We start from the raw sequence: 15,706 nt of genomic DNA on the forward strand, positions 1-15,706 counted from the left end.
CTCGTCAAAAGAGGTACAGTACATAGTACTGTACTTGGTTCCGCGTCGATGTTGTTGTTTACTGACCTGCCCCTTGGATATGACAAATGGTGGATTAGTCTGAATGTATTGGGTTCCTTTTTTGGCACGACTCCCAACGGGGGTACCACTACGTCTTCTAAGGAAAGTGTTCTGAATGGACCCGCCGCCATTCTACCTAAAGATATTTCTTTTTTTATTTTTTGTCACAACGTCTGGGTGTTGGTAGGCTGATTTTAGATTTTTACTCCAGCCTTTCTTGATTTTAGAAGGTCATGACATGCCTATATCTGTGTCTCCTCCTCCTTTTACTCCTCCACCTCTTTTCTTTTCCCATGACTATATGTAGTTGTGACTTTTCCATGTGTTTGTTGTGTCTTCTGAGCAGTTTGTCAGCTTTTGGACACCTTTTAAGGTGTTTTCTATGTGTTTGTATGTGTTTGTGTTTGCCTGCCATTTGTTTCAATGGGGTTCGACGGTGTTCGTCGAACGTTCGATGAACATTCTTCGAACACGCCCCAATTCGACCAACCGAACTCGAACACTAGGGGGGTGGCGCAACACTAATGAGGTGTTAAGTGCTCTGGGCAAGACAGGCTTCTTATGGAGGCCTTGCCTCCAGATGTTGTTTCCCCACCCAGCATCAGTAGCTTTAGCTTCAGGCACCAGGCAAGGAAATTAGACAGTGAGCTAAAGAGACTGGTGCTTATCCAGGAAACAACATTGGGAGGGATGGGATCGGGAAGTGCTCTGTCATGCCCAGAGCACTTAACTCCTCATTTGGATATGAATGAAAATTCTGATTTCTCAGGAATGGAGCAACAAACAGCAGATAGGAAAGTGTTGATGGATTTAGCTTTCAAAGACATGCATGCCCTTATTTGCAATTTTAGGGTTAATCTTACTGAAAGATTCTCTTTAAGGCTGGTTTCAATACAGTTTGAAAGTTGTATTGGTGGTACACCCATAATACCCTGACTTTCTCATTTGGACTTTATAAGGCTGTAATCTGGACCCTAATGTGGTAGTATTATTATTGTGTGACTGTAACATTATGCTCTGTTGGGTTTTGCATTTGGTCCGCTTTATTAAAGCTGGACAACTAACAGCTGCACCTGCCTGATGATGGCCCTAGGTGATGAGGACAAGTGGGATCCTTCTCTCTCCCTGAGGAGTGACCTCTGCACATGTCACAAAGCATGCTCACATTATTCTGCCATAGGCATGCTCACAACACTCCCTGAACTTCCAGGTGCCTGCTATAATGCAAATCTCTGGCAGTGCAGCCTTTATCAAATTATATATATATATATATATATATATATATATATTAAATTATTATGCGATTATAAGGTGACACATTCCCTTCAAGCTGTTTATAATGTATTCTACCTTACAGCTATATAGCATAAGAAGTCACAGGGTCAGCTGGGCTTAGCAGGCCTATACACAGAAATATTGTGAGTATCTCTGGTATTTTCCTTCGCATCCCATTGTGTGCTCTCATAGGCTCTGATTTATAGACATTTGGGACAGGAGGGGCAAAAAGCAGATGTACTTTTGGAATTGAAGCCAATAAAAGGGTGTATGTCTACTGTTGGGAATAATGCATAGCATGTTAGAATAAAATTACTTATTATATAGTAGGGCTTTCATTTCAGCAATTCAGCATTAATCTACATTCTGCAGTAAGGATGTCATCATGATGACTTCAGTTCCAAAGACTTTCATTATACCAGAGCCAGAGGACAAAAGGGCTATAAGTGGGGCCATGCAGAGGACTATGTAATTCCTACGACTCATTGCTGTAATCAGGGTAGTTGGCACCATCTCACTACCAGACCTTCAATTCTGAGGGACGAGAAAGAGGGATACCTTTTTTGAGAACCAAACCACACCACTAACTTCGCCCAGAGCTTTTTGTGTGCCCACGCAAAAACAGTTCCCCTAATGAAGCCCCTTTGTCTTCCCACACTGTTTTGTACACCTTTAATGGCTTCTTCTCAGTGTGACAACCAAAAGGTGCCCCTCACACGCTATAATATCCTCACAGTGCTCCCCAACAATGTCCCCAGACACCTTATAATTTCTCAGTGCCCCTTCACACAGTCTGATGCTTACATAGTCACCCACTTGTTGATGCCATCACAGTGCCACAGGTAGGATGATATCTCTACATTGTATGGTGCCCTCCAGGTCCCCCACCACAGAGTATGATGCCCCTTCCTAGTACAAAGATCCAACTCCAAACTTCCATGATCCTTTGGTCAAACTTCCACCAAGTTGTTAGCTAATAATACAGTACTCCTGAAGTTGCGAGTCCTGCACAAGTTCTTGTCACCCCTTTGCAAAGGGGACAGGACCAAGTGGAGCTTGACCCCATCTTTCCAAGGGCCTTATAACAGTTTACTGACTGAAGAAGGCATCGGAATAGACATAAGGAAAATCGGACACCCCAGTAGCTGGGTGTATAGTAATTTATTGTTATGTCAGAAGCAAAGTTAGCATTTGTTCACACGTTTATTTTTGCCATGTTTTTTTTACATGTTTTTTCACACCTTTTTTTCTGTTTTGCAATACCAGCAAACTGAACAAGATTTCTGAGATCTCATTCACGTGCTGCTTTTTTTTCCTTGCAAATTTGAACCATCTAAGATTTTTTCAAATCTGCAGCATGTCAATTTTTTTCAGCGTTTTGCAGCGTTTTTCACCCATTCAGATAAATGGGAGTTTTCCTGCTAACACTCTGTTTTTTGCTGACGAAAAATTTGCAAATACTAATCGTGTGCACATACGCTTAGGCTTTAAAGCTAGAGGAAGACCTTTTCCTGCTATTCTTCAGATGTCGACTATGTGATGACCGTTGTAGGGGCAGCAGCCAAGATTTGTAGGAACAGGGACAATAAATGTCCTGTTGCTAAGAACAAGGCTCGGATTGAAGCGCACATTAGCAATGTGTTTCCGCTCTAGTGAGATGGCAGCTTGTTGCTGGCGTGTGTGACAACCCAATGTCTCCATCACTCGTCTATTTCTACAATGTGAGTGAACACGCGGGCGACCCACCCTGCTGTCGAGTGGTGATGAATTCATTATTATGTGGGGGAGGAGGGCCCGAAGCATCGCCATCACCCTCACTAAGCCCAAGCAGTCTTCTTCTCCATGCTGCTAACACTACCCAAATTTAATCCTCAAAATGACCTTTTCCAGTCCTCAGTGCTGTCCTGTCACATTCAGCGATGGTCAGAGTGACAATAACTGGGGAAGAAAAGGATGCCGTGACTGAGGGAAATCAAATTAACCAGTTGGCAGAGAATGAAATGAGCGGCTCTTGAAAACTGGAACATCGGCAGATGATTAAAAATCTTTTCAGATAAGTGCATAGGAGCTGAGAAGTAATTTTGAAGTGTCCCAACTAAAATGTTACGCTAAAGGGATTTCAAAATGTATGCAAACATTTTAAATGTACATACATAAAATCACTTGAAGGAGGGAATGGAGTACATTCGCGCAAAAATGTGGCTTTTAAAAAAGTTGCAAATGGGGAATCAGCCGAAAACATCTGGAAATCCCAGTTCCCGCCTAAAATGATGAGGTAAAATAAAGCGAACACATAAAATACACTTTAAGAAAAAGGTTCGGCTTAAAGAGTTCACGGAATTAATCACTGTTTTACTGTAATAAGATGTCACTGGGGTAACAAGCCAGTTCATGACATTTCTCCCCTCCTAAATATGCCAGAATAAATTGTAAGAGGTATTATTGAAAGTGAAAGCGTCTATGGACCACAGGCTCCATAGTGCCAGTGAAGGGAAATCTTAACACTTCAACATGACTAGACATTTTGGACAATTGTAACTTCCAACTTTAAGGCTATGTGCACACGTTCAGGAATTCATGCAGAAAATTCCTGTGAAAATCCGGACATTTCTGCCAGATTTCCGCAAGAAAACCGCATGCGCTTTTTGACGCAGTTTTGACGCGTTTTTTGCGCGTTTTTTGCATGTTTTTTTCCGGACATTTCCCAATGCATTAGACAGTGGGAAAACCGTGAAAAAAACGCAAAATTAATGAGCAGGTTCATTATTTTTCTGCAATGCGTTTTTCATGCGGAAAAACGCACATCATGTGCACAGAAATTGCGGATTTCATTAAAAATGATAGGATGCTTAATGTATGCAGATTATTTGCGGTTTTATAGTGTTTTTATAGCGCAAAAACTCTAAAAAAACGCAAATAATCCGCAACGTGTGCACATAGCCTAAGGGAAGAATTTGGGGGAAGGCCTTTTTTCTGCTCCATTGTCTGGGAGACACCGACCTAATACTGCCCCTGGGCAAGAACAAGATATGGGCCCTTAGGAGTCCTGCATTATGACTGTGCCTAAGTGTAGAAAGCAAAGTCCATAAATGTATGGTGTGGGAAATTAGTGTGGAAGAAATTGACTGTCTGCACTGAATTCAGACCTCATCCCCAATGAATACATTTGGGATCAATGAGAATGGAGATTATGAGCCTGGGCCCCTCATCCAACACCAGAAATGCAGAAGAATGAGCAAGAATTCCCACAGACAACAACATCTTGTAGAATGGAGATGTTCTAGCTGCAGAATGGGGACCTGCTCTATATTAATGTCTATGGATGTAGAATGGGAGGTCATAAGAACATCTATAGGAGTAATATGGAGGAGTCCCAATACTTTTTTTCATATAATGTATTTTAAATAGTCAAACAATAGAGAAGGTCCACAATTATTAAAGACTAGATGGCAGCCCGATTCTAAAGAATCGGGAGTCTAGAATCCATATATACTTTATTTATTCAAATGTAAGAATAATACAATTAATAAATAATAGTAAGAAAGAACAAAAATGGTAAATGGTATTATCATTTTTTTGACGAAATTCGGCAGGAGCTTGAAGAGCAACGTCACTGGGCCCGCCTCCACGCAGTAGAAACTTGCTGTGAGGTAAAAATTCAAAAATCACACCAAAATGGCGGGCGGAGTGTGTCACAGTACGGCACGTTTCTGATTGGTCGCTCGCAGCAGGCGGCAACCAATCAGACACTGGACACTGTTGACGTCACTTATCTCCAGACATTAGCTCCGGACATTAGCTCCGGACATTAGCTCCGGACAAAGCCACGGAAGTTGGCACAAATTGCAGGAAGTAGTATTCTAGGCAATTAATCTCCGGACATTAGCTCCGGACATTAGCTCCGGACAAAGCCACGGAAGTTGGCACAAATTGCAGGAAGTAGTATTCTAGGCAATTATATATTAGATGTTGTGTGCTTCAGAAACGTGCCATCTCTACACATGAACTATCGCTTGCATGTAAAAAAATATTTTTCACCAAAAAAATTAAGATTTTATGATCGTGAAGCTGGATCTTTCATAATTGTTTGATGATCGTTTCCGTCTCCGGCAGTAATGCTGCTTCGTGTTCCAAACTAAATTGGGCAACTATGGTGAGCTGGCTTTCCTGTATTCATTCTGTATTATAATTAGCCCTGCCTGGCATACAAACACTGCCATATGGACCTCTATCTACTACTGAAGATAATACTACAACAACAAAAAAGCAAAGAAACTTCTAACAAACCTGATCCCATGGGTGCCCCGTGTGTCTGTGGAGCTGGCCGAGTGCAAAGGTTAGTGTGAGACGTGCCTGTAGGATTACGTGTAAGGCATTTTGTTCTGTAGTTGAGCGATTCTTCTGGGATTACTACAATCCATTAGGTGGGTCTATCCATACAAGATTTACTCGGTCACGATGAGTTCATTATGTCAAAGTCATCAAATCTTGCATAGATTAGGAGTGTTCCTTGTTAGTGAACCTGGACTTCATCTCTAGATACAGACATGTAAAAGGGCAGCCAAAAGTTGTTTTCTGATAATTCTCCACAAATGTGTGCATTTTTTAAAATATCTTTATTTGTTATCCAAAAGCTGCTCTACCATATAAGAATATGCACGTGCCATAAATTGCACAAAGGAGGTTGCAGATAAGTGGTCTATTAAAAATGTTCCACTAAAAGGGTTGTCAGGTTTAAATTTTATTTTTGCATTATTCCATTGGCTCCCTGTAAAATAGCAAGTCAGCTGTACTTACCCAATACCACTCGCCACTACTGCCTTTGTTGACACTTTTGCAACCTATCAGTCAGCTTATTGGTCTTCTGCCTCCTATGACTGTTGAGTGATTGACCGCAGCGGTCGCATGATGTCAACATGATGTCCCCACTGAAGTCATGTCAACAAACACAAATGTCTACAGCGGGGAGCCAGTGTGGGAATGGTTGCTGGAGAGCACAGCTGTCTTTGTTATTTATAAGTGCAAGAAGCTTACAAAGTAAAAAAAGAAAAAATTGGACAATCCCTTGAAGTCTGATAATGTCTAAATAATGCTCCCGTATTCCTGAACTATATGGCCATATAATATAGTGCCCAAATAAAGTAATAGATTCAAATAATACTCCCATAAAGTACTGCCATATAATTTAAGTTACCCCTTTGTTTTCTGGACCAACAAACAAAAAGCCCCTCCATCTGTTCTTCCCTGCATCAGTCAAAAATCTGAGTGACTCTGACATAGAGATTTTGTGCCAAACAGTCCCAGGTTGGTGCCACACTGAATATGGATGACACATCTGACTTTGGGAATGGGAGGTTGTGAACAAGCGTTAATCAAGAAGATTTCAGTATCATCTCTATGCTGACGACACACAGATCTACATCTCTGGACCAGATATCACCACCCTACTAACCAGAATCCCTCAATGTCTATCCGCTATTTCATCCTTCTCCGCTATATTTCTAAACCTTAACATGGACAAAACAGAATTCATCATCTTTCCCCCATCTCACGCGACCCCCCCCCAACGAACCTATCCATTACAGTAAACGGCTGCTCACTCTCCCCAGTCCCACAAGCTCGCTGTCTCGGGGTAATCCTTGACACTGATCTCTCCTTCAAACCGCATATCCAAGCCCTTTCCACTTCCTGCTGCCTTCAACTCAAAAATATTTCACAGATCCGTGCATTCCAAAACCAAGAATCTTCAAAAACCCTAGTCCATGCCCTCATCATCTCCCGCCTCGACTACTGTAATCTCCTGCTCTGTGGCCTCCCCTCTAACACTCTCACACCTCTCCAATCTATTCTAAACTCAGCTGCCCGACTAATGCACCTGTCCCCCCACTGTTTCCCGGCCTCTCCCCTCTGTCAATCCCTTCACTGGCTCCCCATTACCCACAGACTCCAGTACACAAGCCTAACCATGACATACAAAGCCATCCACAACCTGTCTCCTCCATACATCTGTGACCTTGTCTCCCGGTATTTTCCTACATGCAACCTCCGATCCTCACAAGATCTCCTTCTCTACTCCCCTCTTATCTCCTCTTCCCACAATCGCATACAAGATTTCTCTCGCGCATCACCCCTACTCTGGAACTCTCTACCACAACATATCAGACTCTCACCTACCATCGAAACCTTCAAAAAGAACCTGAAGACCTACCTCTTCTGGCAAGCCTACAACTTGCAGTAACCACCGATCAACCAAACTACTGCACGACCAGCTCTACCCTCGCCTACTGTATTCTCACCCATCCCTTGTAGATTGTGAGCCCTCGCGGGCAGGGTCCTCACTCCTCCTGTACCAGTTGTGACTTGTATTGTTCAAGATTATTGTACTTGTTTTTATTATTTATACCCCTCCTCACATGTAAAGCGCCATGGAATAAATTGCGCAATAATAATAATAATAATAATAGCGGAGCTTACTATTTTTCACTGGGGGTTATTTGGGATTACTGTAGTTGGGATGTGCTCATCCTGAAGGTTGTCCTCTTTGGATTTCTTTACCCTCCACCCTTTCTGTTGTTATGTCTTTGTGGCATTTTTATCTATGTATTTTATTAGATAGTTGAGAGTACCCCGAGCCTAAGGCTCAGATGTCATACCTTTCACATCTGCCATTCTTCAGCCTCTTTAGCATAGTACATATGAACATAGCAAGTCTGGTATTTTTATGATGGCCACAATGAGGTATTAGAAGTTTGCTCTTGGCTACCATAGTGTGGTAATACATAACTCTCATAATCCTTCAGTCTCCTTATGGCCAGAGGTGACATCTACTTCATGCTTGTTTTACTGACAATAGTCCTAATTAACGAAGTAGTCGGTCCCCCCCAGAACGAGTAATCCACAGTGCAGTTAGGCTAACATTTTCCTTTTCACTTCGGATGCTAAAACAAATGCGGAGTGATGGGCACTGCCCGCTAGGGTTGATTTTTAGCCCCATTTCGCCTTGTATGTCAGGTCCTACCAGACAAAGAAGACGTTTTATGACTTAACTCAACAGCAACAGCAGTACTGCCATGCCTAAGAATATTGCTGCTTCCTGCAAAAGACATTCACAGATCCAAATAACTGTCATTAGCTGCTCATTTTGAGAATTTGTTAGGAGAAGATAGGAGACAGACAGATAGATACTATAAAATAGAAAATATGATGGAATAACACCATAAAAATCAAAATAGTGCAACAATCTAAGAGATGAAAATGATGAAGCATTCCAATAAAAAGTGAACATGTGGCTAAGTAAAGTCCACTTTGTTATGCTGATATAATGTCTGCCATCACTACCTCTTGTGGTCGGCATTCCACAGTCGGCTGCTCTAACTGTAAAGAACCCTTTCCTATCTGGCTACCGGATCTGCCAATCTTCCACCTGCAATGAGTGCTCCCTGGTCCTTTAGAACGGTTTTTGGAAGGATTAAGTCATGTGCCAGTCCTTTGTACTGACCACACATATATTTATAAATATAAATGAGATCTCCTCTGAGGCCTCTTTTTTTCTAAGCTAAAGAAGCCCAACTTGTCCAACTTCTCCTCACGAGAGGCCTTCCATCCCTTGTAATAATCTAGTTACCCCCCTTTGAACTGACTCTTAACTTTCCAATATTGTAATGGTGGAAAGCATATTCCATATCTTTTTCAATTTAATATTGGAACTGCCAAAGTGGGGAGCAAAGACTAAAAAGTATTTAAAGTGTACCTGTCGTTTCAGGTGACTTTTCAAAATAAGCTGTCGTGTACGTACATTAGTAATCACACAATTTCTGGTTATTAAAGTACTTATATTCTACAGTTTTCCCTCCTGCAGCCTCGACCACCTCAGACTTAGTGTACACAGAGACACGAGGCATCCTTGCTCTCCCGTTTTTCTGTAGCACACTCTGAGAGGCAGAAGCATGGAGGACAATGTACAGCACTAGTTAGCAGTGTAGCTGGGAATCCAGCACATGGCTGAGATAAATTTACTACAAAGCAGCAACGCAGTCTGGGTGTCCCTCTGTCTTTCTTTTTTTTCACTGGACTCCTTCCCCTTCCCTCTTCATAGACTTCAGTAGGTAGATCCGAATCTCGGAATATTTATAGAACTTTGATGACATACATACATATAGTACTTTCTACAAGGACAGGGGCCAGGGAAGCATGTTTTCCTAATCCCGGCAATGAGTTCTGGATACCCTGTGGTCAGACCATCAGAAGAAAGGTATGGTCAGCATCCTCTTGTAGAAGCGGCTGCTTTTCTTGGTGCTGACTGCACTATTTTACTGTTATGCCAGATCTGCATCTTTGTATTATATGGAGGAAGTTGTGGTGAGGGATGCATTCCTACAGTGAGTATGTGGTGTTAGTAAATAGCACGTACATCATCTGCTGCTGCGCCCAGTACAGACAAAGAAAGCTTCAACCCTGCAAGTTATATTTGTTGTCCAAGAGTAGAAAAACATGTCCGCTTACTTGGAAAAACAGCGCCACACCTGTCTTTAGGTTGTGCATAGTATTGCAGCCTAGGTCCATTCACTTTAATTAAGAGATCTTAGCTTATCATACACAACCCATGGACAGATGTGGCACTATTTTTGAAGAAAGCAGCCATGTATTTTGCATCCTTTACAGAACTTTAGATTAGAACTGGTTCATGGACGTCTCCTTGGAGACTGAGGAGCTGACAATTAAGCTAAGTGGATGGATATTGACTTAAACTTCCATGAAGGATTACACAAAAAGCAAACCTCAGAAAGGGTCCTAACCCCTTTCTCCTGAATTGTGACGCTTGACCTTTTAAACAGGACCAGCTCAATGTTGGTGTAGGCCCATTGGCAAAAAAATGTGTGGCTCCCCTCTGAGTGCACATAAAACCATTTGTTTTTATAACAGGAGATCCTGACTTCTTAGGTTTCTTTAATATATGCAAAGAGATACCAAGGTCGAGTGGATTTTTTGATGTGCGCTGCTGATTTAGACACAAGCCAAAAGATCTCAGGAAAAAATGGTTTAATGTCAACTCGTTTCAGAGTCCATATCTTATAGTTATAGCTATAGTTATGTCAAAGTTATAGCTCTCAGAATAAAGCGATGCAAAAATAATTATTTTTCTATGAAATAGTTTTTAATGTGTAAAAGCACCAAAACATAAAAATCTATATCAATTTGATATCATTGTAATGTGTAATCGTACTAACCCAAAGAATTAAGCTGCTTTATCAATTTTACCACACCCAAGACAGCATTAAAAAAAAAAAAACAGATCCTAAATTGCTGTTTTTTGTTCATTCTGACTCCCAAAAATTGGAGTAAAAAGCGATCAAAAAACTTTATGTGCCCGAAAATGGTACCAATAAAACGTCAACTCGTCCTGCAAAAAACAAGCCCTCACATGATTATGTTAGCCAAAATATGGAAAAATTATAGCTCTCAAAATATGGCGATTCAATAAAAAACATTTTTTAGTGTGTCACAGCTGCCAAACATAAAAAAAACCTATATAAATCTGGTATCGCTATACTTGCATCGACCCGAAGAATAAAGTCGTCTAATCACTAATCACAAGGAACGGCCTAAAAAATAATAAAATCAATTCTTCACCTGCTGTTGATTTTTTTCATTCTGCCTCCCAAGGATTGCAGTAAGGCTCAACTCACATTTATCCTGTGCTCTACGCTGAGCGTTTACACCAGGGTTTTCCATGAAAATCTCTGAAATACGTGATTCAGACGGAAACCCAGAGGAAGATTCCCTATAAAGAGGCAGATGGAGACACTGTGGACGCTATCTGGCATATGATTTGGCGGTTTTCTTCTTTTTAAACAAGCACAACCATAGTTTTGTGCACTTCTGAAAAGATGTACACCACTGAACAGAGGCCAGACGGAGTCCAGAGTACCTCAGATGCCTCATTATAGTGAATGGATTCCCTTGGGATTTCATCTGAATCAAGTCACTCGGAGATTTAGATGGAAACCCCATTGTAAGTGCTCAGCGTAGAGCACAGGATAAATGTGATCCAAAAATGTTATGTAAAATGTTCCTAATAAAAGCTTCAGATCAATCTACAAAAAATACATTTGTTAATGGAAATATAGGGGTTTCCATTTTACTGGTAGTTCAAAGGCTCTGGAGGAACGAAATGGATCCTCACCCTCCCCCAACCCCAAAAGAAATTCAGCAAATTCTAAATCCCAAATCCAAATGCTCCCTCCCTTCTGAGCTCCAGTGTGTCTAAACCACATTTAGCGCCCACATGTTTGGCATTTCTGTAGCAATGGTTCCATGAGCTGGGCACTACAATGTACTGGGCACTATAAGGTACTGTTCAATACAGCGTACTGGTCACTACAATTGCAGTTTACAATTTTTACTCAGCAACATCCATTGCAGCTTGTTTCTGGAAAACACCCATGGAATCAAAATTGTCACTACACCTGTAAATAAATTCACAAAAGTGTATAATTTCCAAAATGGGGTCACTTGAGGGGGGTATTCTGCTAGGTATTCTGCTATTTTAGCACTTAGGGGCTCTGTATATGGAGTCAGCAAACTATTCTAGGATAATCTGCGATCCATGAGGCAAATAGCGCTCCGTCTCTCCCGAGTGTCACCGTACGGCTAAGCAGTACTGTACAGCCACATATATAGAGCATTTATATATGAAGCAGAAATTGTGGGACAAATTATGGTGCCATTTTTAACCATTTCCCCATGCAAAAATGTAAATCTTGGACTAAAACAAAATTTTTGTGGTAAAAATGTACGTTAATTGTTTTTTCTAAACTGCCCAATGGTATAAAATTCTGTGACAGTGTCAATATGATCACTGCACCCCTATATGAATTCATTGGGGGGTGCAGTTTGTAGAATGAGGTCACTTATGGGGAGTTTCTGCTGTTCTGGCTCCTCAGAGGCTCTGCCAATGTGACATGACACCCTGAAAATCAGGCTAAGACACACTTATTGTGGGAAAAGTACTTTTTTTTTTCATTTTCACAGATCAAAGTTGTAAAATTACTTGAGGGGTCTAGTTTCCAAAATGGGGTCACTTGTGGAGAGTTTCGATGTTTAGGCACATCAGGGGCTCTACAAACACAACATGACATCCAGAGACCATTCCATCAAAGTCTGAGTTCCAAAATGTCACTCCTTCCTTTTCTGAGCCCTACCAAGTATCTCCGTACTCAGGAGAAATTGCACAGCAAATTTTGGCTTCTATTATTTCCTGTTTCCCTTGTGAAAATAAAAAATGTGGGGCTAAAACATTTTTGTGGGAAAAATTTGATTTTTTATTTTTACGGCTCTACTTTATAAACTTCTGTGAAGCACTTGGAGGTTCAAGGTGCTCACCACACATCTAGATAAGTTCCTTGAGGGGTCTAGTTTACAAAATGGGGTCACTTGTGAGGGGTTTCCACTGTTTAGGCACATCAGGGGCTCTCCAAAACTCGACATTGTGTCTACTAACGATTCCAGCCAAGTTTGCACTTCAAAAGTCAAATGGTGCTCCTTCCCTTGTGAGAATAAAAAAAATTGAGTCTAAAGAAACATTTTTGCGAGAAAAAAAAACTAAATGTTCATGTTTTTCTTTCTACATTGCTTCAGTTCTTGTAAAGCACCTGAAGGGTTAATAAGCTTCTTCAATGTGGTTTTGTAGTTTTTATAATGGTGTCACTTTTGGGTATTTTCTGTAGTATAAGCCCCTCAAAGTCACTTCAAATGTGATGTGGTCCCTAAAAAAATGGTTCTGTAAATTTTGTTGGAAAAATGAGAAATCGCTGGTCAACTTTTAACCGTTCTAACTTCCTAGCTAAAAATGATGTTTCAAACGTTGTGCTGATATGAAGTAGACATGTGGGAAATGTAATTTATTAACTATTTTGTGTGAAATAACTCTTGTTTAAGAGCATAAAAATCTAAAATGTGAACATTACAAAATTTTCTAAATTTTTGCCAAATTTCAAATTTTTTTCACCACTATCATGAAGTACAATTTTTCATGAAAAAAAACATTCTCAGAATCAGTGGGATCCATTGAGTCGTTCCAGATGTATTACCTTAAAAGGGACACTGGTCAGAATTGTAACATTTGTAATGCGATGTACGCAGTTTATATTATGAAATTTGGTGACTGCTCTGCATTAAAAGTCAGATTGCTGGTATTTCCTTCAGCAGATGAGATACTGAGTATGCCATGATTCAGCTGTAGGTCAGAGGATGTTGGCATTCATACTATCATTGCGGGCTGCTTGCTGCCCCATGAAAAGCCCTTTTTTTCTATAACCAGCTAATGAATGTTTGCTTTGTGTGTTCTCATTTCAGAGTCCTTCCAGGTGGTGGTCCGAGGAAATGGCTTCCACAGTGCCCGTGATATCAGTCAAGTTCTGTGCAGCTTTAGGCTCAATGACAGCTTAACTATAAGTGAGAACACTGGCACAATCTAACAGTTACGGGGTAAAAAGGGAGTAGTTACTGTACCAAGCAATTGGCAAATTATGGGAACAGTCAGACTGTATTAGTGCACTGATTTTGATAAATCATCCACAAAGTGTCAAAATGTTGGCCTAACTTTGTAGATTTCCTCCTGGTATACTTACCTTTTCTGTCACCCGGGTACCATGCCACTCTTCTGTTTTCCCACCAGTATAATGACGTATTAGTCTTAGTGACATCATGTAGCAGAGCAGGCCAATCACAGCCCACCATATTGGTGTGGTGTTACATATGGCTATTACACTCATCCTGACATATAATTTGATATTGAAGACCAGGACCATTGTCACAAGCTTCAAACTTCACCATCCGAGCCCACCAGGAATTTGACCTTTTGCCCCATAAAGCACCAGGGATTTATCTGGTTTCTGGAGGCACAACTTATCTGGATACTGTATGAAACTGTTTATCTGGACAGTGGATAACAGTGGGTATCTGGATGGCAATATGTATCAGGCTGTTGTATGGCAGCATTTCACTAATGAGATAGACCTGCTCACTAGCTTCCATGTGAGTGATAACACCAGACAGAAAAGAAGGTTGGACCTTCTGTTACAGAACTGTAGTCCTAACAAATTATTTCATAGGGATATGGTAATAAATTAATTCATTGTTAAATTCTAGTTCTGTGGAAATGCACAGTACTGTACAAAAGTTTTAGGCAGGTGTGTAAAAACTTGTTTGGCGTGACCACCCTTTGCCTTCATAACAGCATCAAAGCATCATTTCATCTAGGTACAATTGCCCACAGTTTCAGAAGGAACTCACCAGAGAGGTTGTTCCAAAGATCTTGGAGAACTAATCAGACATCTTCTGCAGATGTAGGTTTGCGCAAATACTTATTTATGCCAAGGATAGTTCTTAATGACATTAGCTATATGTTTGGGGTGGTTGCCCTGCTACTGAAAGAATTTAGAACCAATCGGACACCTCCATGATGGAATGCCATGATGGACAAGCATCTGCTTGTATTTTTCTGCATTGAGGACACCATTAATCCAGGAGGGGGCCGGAATAAGCGCAGCTTAATGTAGGCCCCCCATGACTGTGCTTGGCCATAGGCATCTTTTAAAAGTTGGGGCAGAGGCTTTGATTGGGTAAAAGGGGGAGCGTAGGGAGGGACTTTAGGGGCAGGGGGCGTTAGTAAAAGGAAGAAAGTGCGGGAAAAACATCACTTGCTAACTGGAAGCCAGCGAGAAGAGACCCACCCACCCTCCCCTTATTATTTGGATTTGTTTTTTCTTTGAGCGGTAATTTGTTATTTTGGCAGTGGTCGGGTATGGGAAGGATGGTGATTGTTTTGTCACAGTGGCATATAGGTGGGGGGTGGGGTTCTTGGAATTGATGCTGATTCAGCGGGGAAGGAATTTTTAAGTAAAATTCCAGACAGTTAAAATGGTGTTTGTTGATCTGACATTTTTGGTTACGGGCTCTGGACGGGGTTTTTACCCTGGGAGCTGGTTGGTGGTTAATTTTTCCCGGAACGGGATTTATGGTGCCCTCGAGCTGGTGGTGCACGGCTGAGGGTAAATTGAGGTGTTTAAGTTCTTTTTGGTTTTCCCAAAAATATTTTAAGCCAGCCCGGGGGGTTCCAAGAACCCTTCCCTCGATTTTTGCATAAATGCATATTAATGCTTAAAGTAAATGTTTTGTTATTGTTTGTTAATAAACTGGCCGCTGTGGCCAAAATTATCCAAAAGAATTATTGTGTCTCGTTTTTATTTAAAGATTGGTGTTTCTGTTATGCACGGGCTAGTGGGCGGTGGGAGTTACAGGTAATAAGTAGCCATATTGGCCATACACAGTCATGAGCAAATCCTCAAGTCCATTTGAAAGTTCAAGATGT

The 15,706-nt window shown here is 41.2% G+C and overlaps 1 protein-coding gene across 1 annotated transcript in view; it reads left to right on the forward strand.

Annotated features, from left to right (window-relative positions):
• The window catches only part of LOC138638501 (anthrax toxin receptor 1-like), a 69,495-nt gene that overhangs the window by 26,639 nt on the left and 27,150 nt on the right, over positions 1-15,706 (forward strand). The window contains exon 9 of the mRNA XM_069727852.1: positions 13,690-13,788. Coding sequence (XP_069583953.1) covers positions 13,690-13,788 — 99 coding nt within the window. The remainder of the gene's footprint in view (positions 1-13,689; positions 13,789-15,706) is intronic.

This window comes from Ranitomeya imitator, chromosome 1 (assembly GCF_032444005.1).
Source record: "Ranitomeya imitator isolate aRanImi1 chromosome 1, aRanImi1.pri, whole genome shotgun sequence".
NCBI lineage: Eukaryota > Metazoa > Chordata > Amphibia > Anura > Dendrobatidae > Ranitomeya > Ranitomeya imitator.